This window comes from Anabas testudineus, chromosome 11, assembly GCF_900324465.2.
Source record: "Anabas testudineus chromosome 11, fAnaTes1.2, whole genome shotgun sequence".
Classification (NCBI taxonomy): domain Eukaryota; kingdom Metazoa; phylum Chordata; class Actinopteri; order Anabantiformes; family Anabantidae; genus Anabas; species Anabas testudineus.
In genome coordinates this window covers 1,849,775-1,868,254 of record NC_046620.1, presented here as the reverse complement: position 1 = coordinate 1,868,254, position 18,480 = coordinate 1,849,775, and the positions used below count along the sequence as shown (strand labels likewise).

Sequence of the window (18,480 nt, the reverse complement as noted above, 5' to 3'; positions counted from 1 at the left end):
CACCTGAGTTTCCCTGACAGCATGACCCAAAGCAAAGACGACATGCAGAAGTTTGATTTCCCACAGAGTAGAAACAGATTTGAGTCACATATCACTTTAAGTTATATGATTGAGACGCGTTCTGGTGATCAAAGTAAGACTGGGGCCCAACACTCACAGCCGAGCTACCCGGCCCAAAGCAACGCTGGACAGTTTGATGCTGCACTTGGCTTCACTTCACAGCCCCGTGACTCAAACTCACAAATGAATGTGGAAGCAGGAAGTTCTGTTCCTAAGGTGGTCGGGTACAGTCTTGGATGATGGCACCTGTGTTCGACTGACCTCTGCCCTTTTTGGTAACACGACTGTCAGTGTTTAACTTTTCTATTTTTCTTTAAATAAAGAATATTTGAAGGTAAATGCACTGATGCGTGTTTCTGTTCTCAGGTTTCCTGTTTCGGCACAGCTTCAACATGTTCATGACATTAAAAGACTGAAATCATCATCTTGTCTGTGGATGTTACTTGAATATGCTCTGAACAAACATGTTGTATTGAGTCTATTCTCACAGGAGAAAACAGAAACCTCTGCCTCCTCCTCCTCTCGTCATCTGGAGACCAAACATCAGTTCTATTCCTTCTGCCCAGCTGCAGGAAAACCTTTAAATTAGGGGAAAACAAACAACCAGATGCCCAAATGGAGACAAAGAGGCAGTTTGCCAAGTGGGTGGGTGCTCTCAGGAAAATTACAGAGGCCCGGTCAACAGCTAAGACCGTCAGTCTTCAGAGTCTCTGCCATGGGTTGAGATTCTCTGCTGTTGGTTTTTCAGTTGGTGATGCTCTGTTTTCAGATACTGTGTCCAGGAAGGTAGGTAAACAGCCCCCCAACCAGCTGATCCACAGTCGTCCCACTACACTGCTGCTCTGCCGTCAGTGAATGAAGTTAAGTAGAAGCATTGTCACAGTTTGGAGAGTTCCTCCTGTAGTTTGTGGTGTGAAACAAAGTCTGAACGTGAACCTGATGTGATCAGTGCTTTTATTTTGATGGGTGTTAATGTTCATTGATGGGATTCTCATAAAAAACCCTGTAACACTGTAGATCAGCAGGTTCCAGCTTCTTTATTTTCCTCCCACTTGTTCTCTTCTCTTCTTTCTCCCCCTTTTTCCTCCTCTCCCCCCTCCATCTGTCTGATAGCTGTTATTAGTGTAGTCTTCTGTTTGAGGGGTGATAATAACATAGAGTGCTGCCTATGGTGCACTGGCTATCAGTGTGTGTGTGTGTGTGTGTGTGTGTGTGTGTGTGTGTGTTCCCTCCCTGTCATTACACAGCAAGTCTCTGTGATTAAATTGACCTCAGCTCTGAATGTTTCATGCCAGCTTCACCATCTGACCCCACATCTTCTTCCTGCAAACTGGAAGATGTTTAAACTTCACCTTAAGTCTGCAGGTGCTGCAGTGGAAACAAACAGAGTTTGATATGTGCAACAGAAGACCAGACGTTATGATAAATACTGTTAATATTCACCTTTTCTTCCTTTGTGTATGTTGATCATAAGATGGAGGAATCAGTCTGAGTGTTACACAGATTTGACCTCTGACATGTTTTGGTTAAGTAACAACAGCCTCTTCAGACTAGATCTCAGATTTCTCCTCATCACTCTGATTCTTCCACTTTGCTGCTGCTGGAAATTCTTAAACGGCGAAATTCACACTAGATGGCAGCATAGCTTCAAATATCTGAGTGACGAGCGCTCACTGGCTGGTCTTAAGATAATATTAATAATATGTACAAGCAGATCAGACAGGTGGGTCCATCAGCAGCTATTTGTGAAGATGCAGTTTACACAGATGGAGATTAAGTCTTGATGGCAGCAGAGACAAAGAACAGAGCAGCCTGTGGCTGAAGATGCTTCTGAGGGGGGTGGCAGGCATCGTCCATAAAGAAAATCATCCTCCCTTCTCTCACCTCTTCCACCGAGTCCAGTGAGCACCCCCCCACCAAATCACTAGTGTAGTGTCCTGCTGCTCAGACCTCTCCTTAGGTAGAGTCCACAGATCAGTTCAGTTCAGTTTCAGGCATTTTTCTGGTGTCTTATATTAATGTTTACTTTGCAGTTTCAGGGGCCGTTGCTCAGTTCTTCATCTGAGAGGCTAACAGCCTCAAATAGGCCGACTCTGCAAGTTCAAGCCCATGTGTCAAAGAGAAGTGCATGCAGTGGGAACCAAATCCAAAGAGGACACATGGACAGAGATGATCTGCTTCTTGGTGTGTTCATGAAATTAATGAAGATTTCCAGTGGTCCAACAGAGACAACGTCACTGGGACCTCACAGTGTTGGCTGCTGTGGTGTCGTGGGTTCTCTCCAGGTACTCTGGTTTCCTCTCACATTCTTCAAAACATGCAACAAAGAACATTTAAAAAGTAAAAAATCAACTCAGACTCAAGTTCTGTCTTTTCAGTTTCTAGTGAACGCCACACATGTACAAAGTAAAGTCACAACAGTGTTTTGTTTTAAAACCTGACAGATGATGGATGGATGATGCAGCAGGAGGTTCACTGACAACATTTCACCACTAGGTGTCCTCCAGACAACATGATAGTCAGAGGTGAAAAGGTAAAAGGTCACAAATCACTGGAAAAGCAGCTGGAAACGTTTCTTTGTCCTGAACAACCGGGTTTCTTCTCTTGAGAAAAGGTCCTAAAATTAACCTGTGGGTTAAATCTGATCAAAACAAATCTGATGATTCAATTAGCTGCAAATGTTTTTATGACCTGTGCAGTTCAGGAGAGATCAGAGCTTTAATTTTTATATAAAGACACAGAGATGTCATGAACCAAGCAGAGAAAAGAATGAAAAAGAGATTTATTGTGTAAAGTTGTTCTAACAAACCAAAAGATGTCACTGTTTCATGAGTAACACAATAAAATGAGAGGCCTCAGTTTGAACCACTAAGATATTTATTGAATTAATTCTAATTGATGCTTTTTAAATAATATATTTTTGATATTAATCTACTGTATCTATGTATTGATTTCCTGAAGTTCTACATTTTCTTTCACTGCACTTGATGACTAATAATGAACTACATTATTTGTTCCTGTCATTTTAATCTGTTCTATTTCATTAACTCTATGATAAACTCTTGCAGCTGTTTTATGTTCTCCACTCACAGATTTCCCTGTGTCTCTCTCTTTATTTCATCCCCCTCTAATTGCTCCTCTCTCCTCTTTCCATTAATTAAGAGCCTCCTCTCCTGAAGGCGGGGCCAGGGGACGCGCGTTCACGGCGGTGGAGGCGCGCCCCCGCGGCACTGAGCAGCAGCAGCAGCAGCAGAGAGGTCTGTCTGTCTCTCTGTCTCTCTGTCTCTCTCTCTGTGTCTCCTGTCTCCCTCCTCTCTGCTCCAACATGCGTCTCCTGCTGCAGACATGGGATCTATCCGCTCCGGGTACAAACTAACCAGCCCCGGCTCTGCTGCAGCTTCCCTCCGCGTCCTGGTCTCCATCAGCCCGCGGGGCGAGTCTGGAATCAGCAGCGACCTTTAACTGATCCGTTTCCTGCTTCTTCTTTATGGACCACAGAAGCTCCGACTGAGTCTCGTTGTAATTTCCGTCGACGCCGCTGAAGATGGAGACAGTGATGGAGAGAGAGTGCAGCGCGCTGGGGGGGCTGTTCCAGACCGTCATCGGAGACATGAAGGTAACGAAGCCTCCATTTATTTCACCTGGTGTGTGATCAAATCTGAAATGTTCAGCAGCTCCTGTTGCACACAACGGTTCAGTTCCTTTATTGGAGAAAAAGGCGTCATCGAGGAAGAGGGGGGAGGAAGAGGGGAGGAAGAGGGGGGAGGAAGAGGGGGGAGGAAGAGGAAGAGGGGGAGGAAGAGGAAGAGGGGAGGAAGAGGAAGAGGGGGGGAAGAGGGTGGATTCAGGTCCTGGAGCCGCGTTTTACAGGAAAAGACCTCCTGCAGGTTTCTCTGAAACATCACGGAGCATTGAAACAGAGCTTCAGGCTGTGGAGACTCAACAGGAGATAAAAGCACAATTAAAAGCAGAGTGGTCGGTGAAATGTGTCCAGGGAGGAGACAGAGCCCCCCTCCCCCCCCAGGAGTGTTTGGTTTAAATGATGAGGTGTGTTCATGGATTGTCTCCACTTCACCTTGAATCGTTTGTTTTCATGAATCAGTTTTAAAGATGGTTCCAGCTTCACGAGTCCGAGGATCTGAAACTTTAGGACAGTACAGTGAATCTGTGATTTCAGTGGGACAGATTGATCAGTCAGTGGTGAGAATAATCTCCAGGTGGATCAATAATGGAAGAAGCTGCAGCCCTGAATGTCAGATGTTCGATCGCTGTCTAAAACTATATGAAGTGATGATCTGTCAGGTTCTGATCGGGTCTCACTTGTTCCTGTTCACGTAAACTTTACAGTTTGTCTCTGTAGCGACGTTCTCCACAACACGAACGCTCTTATCTTCTTATTCATGTCAGTTTAACACGTTTCAGCAACAACAACAACTTTTATCAGCTGTTCGTGTTGAAATAGATCAGCTGTCTCTGGGTTCAGCAGGATCATCGTGTTTGTGTCGTCGACGTCAACAATGGTCCAAAGAGAGGTTCAGTCCGGCACACGGCTCCACAGGGGGACACATCTCTCATGGTTCTAGTCATTTGCAGCGTTCGGGACAAAATGTTTTGTCAACTGCTTAGACCAGGTCAGACCTGGACCTCGAGGGCCACATCCCAGCACGTACAGCTTCTGATTGGCTGCACACACCTGATCCAGGAGCACTGAGGCCCCCGAGGGCCAACGCAGACGTTGACAACACGCTGGTTGTTTGTTGTTGTGACTATGAACGTCACCACTACTAAACTTCCAGCCTGTAATTCTATTTATCAACCTGTTGTACAAAACTTTTCCTCGTTGCAGGAGGAGGATGACAACATGCTAATGAATTTCCGGGTGCCTCTCTCCTTCCTGCGTCTCTCTATAAGTTACCACGGTTGCAGACTGACAGACACTGAGCCTGAGGAGACGCACTGTATCATCTGTTGTTGGTATTTTTAGAAAAGTGACTTTCGGCCTCTAAGAATTTCTTCACTGTCACATCGTCACATGCAGTTGTCAGAATATGCCAGCGCCAGGCCAGCACAGTGGCTCCAGCAACTAGTCACACCCCTTCACTCCACAGTATTTGCTTGCAGTGCTGGTGTTACTGTAACAGAGTGTGACATGGATGCAAACCTGTGGCCGTGCAGGTGGAGCGACTACTTCTTTTCTAATGAAACGATCATGTACAGTGATGAGCTCGTGTTGTTTCTCCTGTTTACAGCATCGTTCTGTTGGACTGGGTGTGATTTGTGTCTTACAGGAATATTAGTGCAAATGTAACAAACCAGATGACTGGAAGGTTTTATTTTGAAAGGGTTCACCTATTTATTGACATGAGGATTTACTGTTTCAGGTCAGATTCGTCTTTCTGCTGTTGGAGTTTAGTCGTTTGTCCTCTGAAAATAAAGTGAATCTTTGACGATGTTTGAGTTTGAGAGAGAGTTCAGCAGGTTCTGATCAGCAGGTTCTGAGCAGCAGGTTCTGAGCAGCAGGTTCTGATCAGCAGGTTCTGATCATCAGGTTCTGATCAGCAGGTTCTGAGCAGCAGGTTCTGAGCAGCAGGTTCTGAGCAGCAGCGTGTTCTGAGTTTTCAGTGTCCTCTACAGAAAGTGCACGTTTTGGGAGGAGCCCGTCGTGCACACCTGTTTCCACAGTGACCTAATAACAGACAGGTGGTATCTAACAGGTGGAGTCGGTTCCCAAGAGGGAGAGAACCCTGCCCCACCCTCTTCCTGCTCACACGGTGCAGCCAGAAGCAGGAGGGGGCAGGAAATGATGTGGGTGGGGCCACAAACATAACCTGCAGGAGTTAACGTGGCTAACGAGCAGCCAGAGCTGGAAGTGAAACAGTTCTTTCCTCTTTTTGCTCCTTCACTGCCACCGTTTCCAGTTTGAGGCTTCGTTCACATTAAATCTCTGGTGTAGCAGAGTTTTTGTCTTTGAGGAAGTTCGTTTGTGGCTCAGTTGTTTTCTTGATAGTTGAGAATTTGGCAAAATCCCTCCATTATCTACATCAGTCATTCTGTTGGGGTCGATCAGAGCTGACGTTGGGTGACAGCTGGGGTACACTTCAACGATTTTGAACACTGCACATATGTTGTTACTGACTTTGTTGGCGTTTAACAGTGTTCAAATATGATCATCAGCACTAATCTTAATCAGATCAAACCCACTTAAAGTCCACCTGATGTTTATTTCATGACCTGCAGACGATCAGATGCAGCTTTTTCTTTATTAGCATAAGCATGTGTGGGTGGAGGCTCCAGTCTGCTGCTCGTAATTATCTCTAACATGCACAGGTTCTGTCTGCCTGGTGAGTCAGGTGACAGACTCTCATTCATCCTCTAATCCTTCTGTTTAATTAAAGGAAAACATGCTACGACCACTGATTAACGATGATTAAATGACTTCCTGTTTGTATGAATGTGTTGTTGTTGTTGTTGTTGCTGTTCTCACTCTGTTTGGTGCTGGAGATGAGATATGAAACCATATTAGTCATTTGTCTTCTAAAAACATGTAAAAACCTGCAGGAAGAATTTTGAATAACACTCAACAAGAACAGGAACAGGAACCGGAGTGGCATTTTGAAGTCAGAGTTTGTAGAACAGATAAAAATAGTGTTACTTATTACTTATTAATTCTATATTATGTTTACAGACACATTAGACATAATCTTTTATAGGGACGTGGAGAATCCAGCACTGTTGGGTTCATTTGTACAAAATGCTTCACATTAAGCAACTTAATGGTTGTTGCAGTCCGGCTGCAAACAACAACTTGACGAGCTGCCCTCGTATCAGATTGACCTCCTGCCCTCATTTTGAGTAAATCGAGCTCACAGTTTGTGCTTCGTGGCCTCATTTCACTTGATTCTTCTAATTTTCGTTGCCTCGTCTCAAACACTCGGGGTTTTGTATGAGTACATGTGCTGAGTGAATGTGTGTCTGGCTGCGTGCTGCTCGTCGTCACGCGTCATTGTGCTGGTTATACTGAAGCAGACACATTACTGTTGATCCGTTTAAGTGGAACTGATCTGCATGTTTTTCCCCTGGAAGCGAAACTGCCTCATCCTCTTACAGCTGCTTCACACCGAGCATCACATCTGTCTTTTGTGGCGTCGTCTTCTCTTTTGACACCGAACTGACGGTTTCCTGAAGCTGCTGTGGATTTGGATCAGTGCACCCTCATGCCCACTGTTGGATCTTCACAATGTTAAAGCTGCATTAAGCCTTTTTTGCTCTTTAGAGGTTAAAAAGAAAGCAAAACGTTTCCCTTGGATGTGAAGCAGCATGTTTTCAAGGGTCAACTTGTCAGAACAGAATTCCCATTTTCCTGTGAGCGAGTGGGAGTTAAACTAATGTCATTGAATAGAGCTGAATGCTAATCTCCATTTGCCTTGGACTGGGCGTTCTTCTGATTTACTTTTGAGCTAAAGTAATTGTCTTCTCTATTATTGTATCACTGGAGTCATGGAAACATCACGAACAGAGCGGCTGCCAGATTTGACGTTGGTACCTCGGCCAGATGAGTCACTTTCAGGTTGCTTTTTATTTCTGTTTGTTGCCGCTGACTCTCTCACTGGTTCCTCTCTGCTCTCCGTTGTAGCTCTGATGAGTTTAACCCGATCTTAACCTGGAGCTCATGGTGTTGGTGTAAACCTTGACCCAAACACTATTAAAATACCCAGTGTACAGTCTCATGTTGGCCTGGCTCTGTCTGAACTTAGATTACACCGACTGAACCTTTCCAAGCTCCTAAAATAACACATTAAGGGTGAAAGGGCTTTTAAAACACAGACGACCTACACTATGTACTGTTCCTGAACGCAGCACGTCAGACCTGCAGCTGACAGACCACACTCGCCTCTGTTATGAGGGTTTATATGTGACAGATCCAAACCCAGTTAGACCCACAGTAGACTTGGCAAAGAACCTCAACAATGTTTAGAAACCAGATGCAATAAAACTCAGATTTACTATAAATGGCTACAGATTAAACCTCCAGCCGTACTTGATGTCATCTTTAAACCTTGTGTCACCATCTATAAGTAACTTTAATAACATTAGTGACATCTGACAAATAGTATGAGCTGTAAATTAAGATTAAGATTAAGATTAAGATTTAGATTAGCCTAGCGCTAATGTTAAAAACCATCTTTTTACCAAGAGAGTCTGAACGTAGCTGGCGTCTGTAAAAGACAGATTCAGTGGACAAGGTGGAACCTGATTGGTCATTCCCACAGGGAACCTTTTACCAAGTTATAAGGATAGGACTAATACTGTTAAATGAAAATTAAACCTATGCTAAATATTAATAACCTACTAAAGAACACTTATGTGTCAATATTTCTAAGATCATCTAGTCTGTCCCCTTCTTGCTGAACACGCCCTCCACTCACTCCAAGGCCAGAGATAAATCCACAAAAATATGGGCTACGGTCTTCGTGTCCTGGTGGTCGAGCAGTTTATGATGCTGGCAGTGGACCAGCAACATCTGCAGTGTGAGTCTAAGTGACAACCTGTAGAGAAGGTAGATGCTATTACTAATGCTCAAAAGAAATCTGGAGTCATTCATCGATGTATTCTGCCTCTTTATTTGTTTGATCGCGACAGAAAAACACAGCCATGCTGCAATGTGAGGAATCAGATTAGTGTTGTAATCTCACGCGATCAGTGCTAAAGAAGAAACAAACAGGGCTTTATCTGTTTGAAGCCTGTGCCGTCGTTCACAGAGCCAAACAAACAGAGCGGTGGTTTCCTGAAGGACCTGCCGGCGGCGGCTGCTGCTGCTGCCTTTGGTCGTTGCCACGGTGACAATTTATGTCCTCAGTGACTGATGGATGCAGCGGTCCTGCCCTCGCCTCAGTGTGGTCTCATACAGAGAGAGTGAGAAGATGTAATGAGATGTGGGTTTATACACACACAGTGTAACACAGAGGACATGATTAATGAGGAATAGAGAGCAGGAAGATGGAAACGTGGTGTGTGTGTGTGTGTGTGTGTTGTGAAGGAAAAGATATAAAAGAAGTGTGCATGTTGAATATGAACGTGAGTGAGAGAGACAAAGAAAGAGAATGTGTGACACACAAAAAATGTGTGTTTGGGTGAGGATGCATGCACGTGTGATCCTCCCCTCTCCACAAATCCTTCTCTGTCTGAAGCTGCTCTGCAGCAGCGTTACCATAGCAACGGTAACCAGGCAGTGACGCTGGGCATCACTCTCTCACAAGCAGAATGAGACCGAACACACCCAGCCCGGGCTGCACGGTGGTGGAGGACTAACGATTGTAACGCTGAGAAAAGGAAACACCCACAACATGCAGCAGAGCACAAAGTGGATTCATCACAATAGGAGGAAATATATAATATAATACACCTCACTGCAACATAACACACATTTAAATCTTGACTTTTAGTTGTATTATAGGATGGCTGCTTTTATTGTGGTACCTTTGTCCGTGTAGTTACATGGATCTGTTTCGTACTGCAGTGCATCAGACATCACACAGTCCGAGGAAGCAAGGAAACAAAAACTGCTGGAATTGTTAAAGTCTCAGAATACTGAAGACGGATCTGGCAGAATATGAGAACCCAGTCTTGCACCAGTAGTTCTGGATTTAGTTCTCAGTATCATCATAAATGGATCCTTAAGTATTCTATTAAAAGACATCTGTAGACAACCAGACCAGAAAGTCTAGTTCATGGTCTTAGTTTAAAACAGGTTTTAATACTGATGCTGTGTTTTATGCTCTACAGTCTTTACGTCACGAACCTTCCCTGGAAATTGAGTTTCTTTACTAAAGGTCTAAATTTAGTTCAGGGCTGTAATCCAGTTCAATTCATTTACATTTTATTTGTATAGCACCAAATCAACAGAAGGCTCTTTACAGTGTTTAAGGTTTAACACCTCCATCCAACCAACTCCAAAGTAAAACTACTCTCTGGAGGTTTTATCAGGTGTGAGTTGTTCAAATACAAATGTAAACATTTCAAACAGGGGAGAAATCTGTGGTTGGACTTCTAACCCGAATCCACTGAATGAAAACGCCTCAGATTTGTTGCTGCAGTAAAAAATATGTAGCCCCACCCACCCTGAAAACACCAGGGGGACTCGTGCTGACATCAGAAGCGTACCCCAGTTTTCGTGTGTGTGTTTGGCTCCATGCAGCCTGCGTTCTGAACACACAGTTCTGCACTGCAGCGTTTGGCTTCTCGTGCTTTGTGTTGGACCCATACTCCATTTGCATGGCTGGGGGCCCTCGACTGGCCTCTTCTAGACAGGCTGATGAGGGTGGGGCATGTGGATCGGTGTTATTGATCTGTCGCCTCGTTGTCTGTTTGATCACTGCTGCATCAGATGCTCACAATTCATGTTTTTCCTGTGTCTGAGTAACTGTAGACAGATGATGTGTGATCAGCCCCCGTCCAGACCTCACAAGTCGTCATCAGTCCATGTGAAACGATTTGACTGTGACTTCTGTATTTGTATATTTACTGTGTGTGTGAGTGGAAAGGAAAATGTTGGTTTGATGTAAATTCACTAAATCTAATATGTTGATTATCTTTCCTGTTCAGGGCAGTTACCCCGTCTGGGATGACTTCATCAGCAAGGCCAGCAAACTGCAGTCACAGCTCAGGTAACACACACACACACACAGACACACACACACACACACACACACACACACACACACACACACACAGAGCTTAGCAAGCTTTGTATGAGATTCAATTCTAGGAGCAGCTTCATTCTCTACACAAGCTGCATATAAACAAAAACTTAAAAATGTTTGGACGACACCGTCGAAGCTGAAGTTTTCACGTTGGTGTTTGAAAGAGCTCTAAAACCGTGAGTCTGTTTTTAATAGACTCATATCAGTAGCTGTAACTTCAAGCTTCTACTGAGCATACTCGGCTCATTTTGTACTTGCACTTGTCTTATTGCCTTCTGAATCCGTCGGACTAACCTACATCCTGAAAACATTGGTGCTCGTGCTCTAATGTGCAGGTTTTTTTTTCTTCATTAAAAACCAGAGGTCATGAAAATTCAATCGCTCTGCTTCATGAAGTGTTTAAATGTCAGACTCACCTCTGCTGATCTGTCACCTCGTCCTCAGCTCTGTGGTTCACACACACACACACACACACACACAGAAAGGAGTGCATCATGGTCAGAACATTCGCTCTTACTGAGACACCTTCTATGTCCATTAACCACACACTCCTACATAGACACACACACCACCTGCACAGATACACACACATGTAAATGTGCACAGCTCAATTAACCTTGTGTGGCTGGCAGAGATTAATGATGCCACCATAAAGTCATTATCGGTGCGATGGATCAGCAGCAGGCTCCAGAGATTGTGCACTGGGCCAGAGGTCACCAGAGGTCGAAGCTGATTACAAACACCGACTCCATCTTTCCTCCTACACAGTTTGTCTGGCGCAGCATCACTGAATGTAGCTCGGATTGATGTTTTATCCCATTAGCACTGAATCATATATACTTCACAGTAATGCCAACAATTTACCGAAACACTTCACAGCTTCCAGGAAGTCGCAGCTGCCAATTCAGAGACACACAGTATAAACAGTGACTGTTCAAAATCTCACATGAGACCTGAATCATGTGTATTATAATTCAGAGACATAAAGGAACAGTATGCCTGTTGATTGTTGAGCTGTCAGTAGGAGAAACAAATAGGATGTTGTGAAATATGAGGAGGTTAATAGGTGATGGTGAGGTCTCTCTCTGTATGACAACATCCCACAGTCAGTCAGTGGATCACTAACTACAATTCAAACAGCCATTAACCACATTCAAATGAACATTAACAGTACATCACTGTTTGAAACTAACTCGTCCTGTGTTGTGTTGTTGTTCTCCCAGGACGACAGTCGTGGCCGTAGCAGCTTTCCTGGACGCTTTTCAGAAAGTGGCCGACCTGGCAACTAACAGCCGAGGTAGGTGTGTGTGTGTGTGTGTGTGTGTGTGTGTGTGTGTGTGTGTGTGTGTAATGCTCGATGCACATGAGGAAACACTTTCCTTTGGGTTGTAGAGTCAGTAAATGAAACTTGTTGGTGATAAAGATGAACAGATGCTGCGTCTTGTGTTCAGAATGACTGAATCACTTCATGAACTAACACCTGGTGGAGTGACGGAGTTCACTGTATCAGTATTTACTCAAACCTTTAGTCAAATACTGTACTTGAATACAGTTTGAAGTGCTGTAAACGTTTAACATTAATGCTTCTTAATGCATCCACTACACCGATGATGAGCTGATACTAGTGACAGTGTAAAATTCATTATGATACATTAAACTACACAGTAGGATATAAAAATATATATTTAAAGTTAAAACTAGATTTTTAAAGTGAATTTTGTTGATCTTACAGTATTTTTCTAACTAAATGTGGCCCACACCGATACTTTTACTTAGGTTTCTACTCCTCTCTCTCTGTGTGGAGCAGCACTGGGACGGGTTGATGAACTCCCCTCTGAGAGGAGGTTGTGTTTTACATGATCCAACCACAAACCTTTAAAACCACACATACAAAAACCACCAGACACTGACACAGTGTGAGCAAATCGATCAAACAAACTGGATGTTGTAGACACCCGGTCCAGCTTATTTATGGACATAGCAACAGAAAATAATTTACATCTGAAAACAAACTGACCTCCTTGAGAAGCCTTTCTGCTGAACTGAGTTAGATTACAGTACAGTTTAACGATCAGCTCTTGTTTGACGTTATCAGTGACAGAAACATCTGGAGCTCTCTCTGTATCTTTGTGCAGCTGTTTGCACATTTTCCATTGATTCGTACTTTTCTGTTACTGACACATGATCACAGATACGATCACTGTACTGGAGAATCAATAGAGGTTATTTCCTGAACTGATTACATGAAATCTCGAGGTGCTGCTCAGTTTGGTTGTGTATGTTTGTTTACCTGCATGTGAAAGTCAGAGGTCAGTATTTCTCTCTGTGGTGAACTTTGTGGAGAACGGTTGTTTAGTGAATCTCAGAGAAAAACAATGGTCTTTAAAGTTGTGTGTGTGTGTGTGTGTGTGTGTGTGTGTTGTTCAAGGTGCTGGATGTAGGCCAGCTTCCTGTCGAGTCGACTGTCATAATGACAACAGTAACCAAGGAAACAATCAGTCACTGTCGAGATGATTCTAGGCCTCTGGGTCACAGACGCTCTGTAATCCTGTGTGTGTGTGTGTGTGTGTGTGTGTGTGTGTGTGTTTGTATGTACAGTATATGTGTGTAAAGGTGTGTGTGTACACCTGGAGCAGTGTGCTGAATTATTGGTTTCTCTCAGCATCTGCTGGGACAATTACAGGTCTGTGGAGCCACACCCCACCGTGCCAGACTTCCTCCTCAGAGTGCTGCTGACTGCTTCACTTTTTTAAAAGCAGTGTTTCTGATATAACAACACACAGAAAAAAAAGTTTGCAGATATCCAAAACTCAATTATAGTTTATTGAATAACCAGAATTCAGCAGATCAACCAACAACTGAAGTCTTTGATAAATGAATCCCCCCAGCCCCCCAGCATCCAGCGGTTCACTGTTACACAGTACAAGTCATTTGGTTACTAAATGTTTTACATGTACTATTTATCAGAGTGAACCACGTTTTATTGTGCGTGGTTGAGTATTATGAGCATTATAAACCCTGATGACAACTCTGCATGTCCAGAAACTAGAATCTTCTTGGTTACCAGCCAGACCCACTTCAGATCACCCCCACTCTCAGACTTTCGTGCCGGGCGTTGTTGTATTTTTATGAGGAGTAGGTTTGGTGCACATGTTTGTCTTGGGGCTTCTTTGCACCCATGGTCATTAGCTTAGAGTCTTCTACCTGCACCTTGGGTGTGACTGTGTATGACCATCTGAGTGCACAGACGTGTGTGTGTGTGTGTGTGTGTGTGTATACACTACATTAACAAAATGAACACCCACCAAACAAAAACGGCTTCTCACAGTAATCACTACAATCCAAACGCTTCCCAGGAAACCTCCAAGAGTCAGGTTATAGTCATGATGAAGATAGAGGTACATCTTCAAACCGACATAAACAACCTGTCAAAAGACATGGATTCATTTCAAAAGCCACAAAACGTAAAAGGAAGACGACGGTTTCCTCCATGTTTAACACAGAACGTGTGAAATCATAGACCAAATACACTTAGATGATCATCTGTGTGCACTACATGAATGGCTGCCATATGAGGAGAATGTGGAGGACAGATGGTGATGGAGAGGGATGGGTTAGGGGTGATGGAAAAAGATGGATGGAGAGAGGAGGGAGGAGAGGGAGGCTGTTGGCTGTCATGTCCGGCTGGTGCTGGTGCTCATAGCAACAAGATGGAAATCACTGCAGCATCAGAACCGCTCTGTACTGTATCTGTCACCTCATCTCCATCATTCATGCACATTCGACCCATCAGAAGCAGAACGTTTGTATTTATTCACATTATACTGGGATAGATGCTGATTATCATGAGGATTATCACAGGTGATCTGTTTAGTAGTGTGATAAATAATATTCAAAGACTCAAATAGCTTTAAATTAACACAATTAAAAGAAAACGTGAAGACATGATTGATATCTGAAGCATATTTGTGAGTTAATACCTGTAAATCTGAGGCCTTGGTTCTCTGTTGTTCCTTCATGTTGGGAACGAGACTCTTGCTTCTGATGATTAAGAGTAAAATGCAGCGTGAGATTGACACATGGATTAATGCAGCATCAGCAGTAATAAGAGGGAGCTGAGCAGCAAACTGTCAGTTTACCAGTGGATCTACGTCGTTGCCCTCATCTGTGATCGTGAGCTTTGGGTGGTGTTTCCACTGTAGGGTGGCCGGGTTCAGCCTTAGAGATGGAGGTAGGACGGTCCGACATCGGGACCGTCCTACCTCCATCGTCCTACCTGCTGCTCGTTCACGATGAAAGGAGCCAGTGGAAGGGGTCTTAGCATCTTGTCAGGTCGATCTTTCAGGACGTCCAACTGGTCGGAGGGTAGACTCTTTAGAATATATTTCTTCTCTGGCGTGGCACCACCTCCTGCAACAGGAAGTCGATGAAGAGCATTTAGCGAAGGATCAGATGCAAATATTGTCACGGACGTGGAGCATCGCTATCTCATCATCCTCCACAGAGACTATGGAAATGAAACACAGCAGGTGTCCCCTCTACCTGGGAGTGTGTGTGGTTACTATAGCAACCTCCCAGCAGGGAGGGTTTCATTCTTAAAGGGCCGGTAAGCGTTGTCACTTTGACACAGGCCTGGTAACTGGGTTGGACAGAGGAAGAGGAGGAGATGAGTGGGCGGGAAAAGATTAGATAAAAAGAGCCAGGGAGGACGGGAGGCGCAGGGAAAGATGCAGGTGGAGGAGGAGGAAGAGGGAAGGTAGTGAGAGGATGAGGTGGAGGGGCTAGAGGAAGGAGACATCAGGAACAAGGAAAGGTAGCGAAAGAAGGAGGAAAAGAAACATGTCACAAGCTTTGATTTTAAAAACGGTTCACAATGCAGGATGGTTTTTCAATGATTTAATGGAAATATCTGAGTGGAGTCATCACAAGCTCGTAGACTATAAATGTTTTTATAGATACAGAATGAAAACTGGGATTGTGCACCACACCTTCCCATCAGCCTCACTCTTCTTCTGTTCATGCAGTATGTTCCTGTGGGTGCACATCATGTGACTGTTACTGGTGCTTCTCTAATGTTTTCTTTGTTTGCTGTGGTGGTAAATTAAATATTTTGGGCTTTGTTCAAACAATAAGTGGTGAAATTACTTCAACCTGAGCTGTTGGAGGTTGTAGTGATAATGAAGCAGAGCAATAATAATGAAATCATGTTAATCTCAGTCTGTGTTCATGTTTAGTCCTTAACATTTATCGACATCTGGAAAGATGTTTATGGATGTTTATCCTTGAATGGAACATCTCCCCCCATCTGTCTGCTCAGAGAGAAGCTGTCAGTTTACTACAGGAAACTGAAGTGGATCTTTAATATTCCCAGTTTACTCAAATTGCTGTTGGAGCTTTTATTTTCCAAATGCAGCCAAACAGCCGGCTGTAAAAACTGTCGGATCCTATGAGCCACAAAAGGCTTTAAAGGCCAGATGTTGTTTTGAGGTCAAAGCATTCCCAACATGTTGTGGTGTTTGTGGTTAAACTGTGTGAGTGGAGCTGCAGCATATGGAGCTGATATGAAGCCGCAGGATGAAAACTCCCGCTGGTCCTCTTGAGTTGCCAATTACAGCTCTGGAGCTGATTCCAGCTCCCAGCAAAGGCTAATACCAGCATCATGTAGAGCTACGGCTACAACCAAAGCTTCTCAAAGCTGGGACACAGCTTTTATTTATTCAAATGTGACATTTAAACTTGTCTGATAACCTCTGAGCTTCTGGGTTCAGTTCCTCCTTCAGATTCCCATCAGTGGAACCAGCTGCAGGGATTTGCAGCTCCCATTGCTCCCAGTTAGACTCGAGAAGACTCTGATGAATCCCAAAGGTCCTGGAGGGAACTGAAATCAGAACTGTATATAACATGATGCAGAAGACATCTTATATATTCTACTATTCAGTTTCAGTCACTGTGTTTACATGCATTTAAGTAACCAGCTTTCTCCAGTAGCTCATTGAACATGCAGATGAAAAACCTGGTTTGTACCAGGATGAGGGAAACGTTCAAATCTGTGTAGCCATGCTTCCAAATGAAGACACATGTAGAGAGGAAATCAGATTCCAGTAGTCTGGTTACATAAATACATGCAAACAGTCAGCTGGTGCAGATCCAGTATATTTATCATAAGGAAATGTCAAACACTGTGTGATGAAATGTTTTTTCCAGCCTTAAACGATTTTAAGGACCTGAAATGTACAAAATATGCTGCATGGATCTTTTACACCCCACGTGTTGGTTCCAAGAGACTCTTGGTGGTTTACAGTGTTTACTGTGGGACCACCGGACTGAGGCCTCTTGAAATTGTGAACCTTGTTTTTTCGAGTCTGATGCAGTTTGTTTGTGGTGTGAAAGCAAAAGAGACCAACCACAGTTTGTGATGAGTTCAAAAGCTAAACGACTATTAAACCCAGCTGCTGGTCGTGGGAACTGTCAAACACGCTGTGTGAATGCATGGAAGTCATGTGTATAATTAAGAATCATAAATACAGTATGTGAAGTTCTTAACATCCTCACAGAGACGTCGGAGTCTCCTGGATCATTTTATCACGATTGTGGTTTTGTCCACAGTGAGATTTTGAATGGCATCACAAGTATTTATGATTCAAATACACTAGACTGACGGTAGCAACATTATGTTCATAGAAAACAAGTTCCCTGCTGTTTGCTCTGCTGCCCGATCAGCGCGACAGGTAAAACCGCAGCGACAGAGCTCGTCTGTGCTGCTCTGCTACCGTGTGTTGTGGTTTTTAGACAGACTGGAGTCAAGTGAATCCCTGTGGATGCTGCTGCAGTCACTGCTGCAGTGAGTTGGTGGGTTGAGTCTTGAACAGATGGCCTCCTTTGGCAGCCCGTCGTTTAATGATATCATCGCAGGTGAGTGATGTCATATCTGCAGTGTCCACACAGTTTTTAGAGTTTTTATCAAGGTCAGTTAGAGGTCGGACAGTCTACATTTAAAGAGGAGCTCCTCTGAAGTTACTAGCTTCTAGCAGAATTTCTCAGTTATATAATTCCACTCCCTGAGAGAACAGCTTGATATTATTACTCTCTAATTTTCCATTTCTGTGTATATTGTGGTAGAAACTATGAGGAAACAGTCACAGGTTATGTAATAGTAGTAGTGTACTATATTTTAAATGCGTTTGCTATTTCTGCATGTTGAGGTGACGCTGAGTTAAAGACTTTAAATTAAGCTCCATCAAGTAATTAACTGGAATAGAGCCGGTTCGACGGGGCTCCTTATTTTATTCTTTTATAAAAATATATAAAAGTAAAAGTTGTAGAAGAGTTTACTCAACACATATTACAAGACAGCGGGATGTTGTCAGATGCTGAACTGGAGTCAGGAGGATGAAGTTAGAAAACCACACTCCCAGTTCTTCATCTTAATGACTGAGTTTCAACAGTCTATAGTTTCCTCCACTCTCATTTTATGTAATGTACTAATGTTTCTACACGTCTTCCTGCTGAGAGCCGTTTAATTTTCAGGAAACTCTTTGGGAATTCAGAGAAGTCCACTTCTGAATATTTGACCTCTGCACCGTATCTGCCTGTTTACTATTTCCTTTCCTTTGACTGACTGACATCTTATCCAGACGACGTCCAGCAGCAGCTCTGACGAAGGAAACGTTTCCGTGATATAAAACATTCACAGTTTTAAAGGGCTTCTTTCTAAAAACTG

General features: G+C 43.7%; 1 protein-coding gene across 2 annotated transcripts in view; it reads left to right on the top strand.

Moving 5' to 3' along the window:
* Nucleotides 1-2,920: 2,920 nt before the first annotated feature.
* LOC113154959 (MTSS I-BAR domain containing 1) overlaps nt 2,921-18,480 on the top strand; it is a 41,847-nt gene continuing 26,287 nt past the window's right edge. For both annotated transcript variants that reach the window (XM_026349408.1, XM_026349407.1), the window contains exons 1-3: nt 2,921-3,676; nt 10,663-10,724; nt 11,984-12,057. In XM_026349408.1, coding sequence (XP_026205193.1) covers nt 3,605-3,676; nt 10,663-10,724; nt 11,984-12,057 — 208 coding nt within the window. In that variant the 5' untranslated portion in view covers nt 2,921-3,604. The remainder of the gene's footprint in view (nt 3,677-10,662; nt 10,725-11,983; nt 12,058-18,480) is intronic.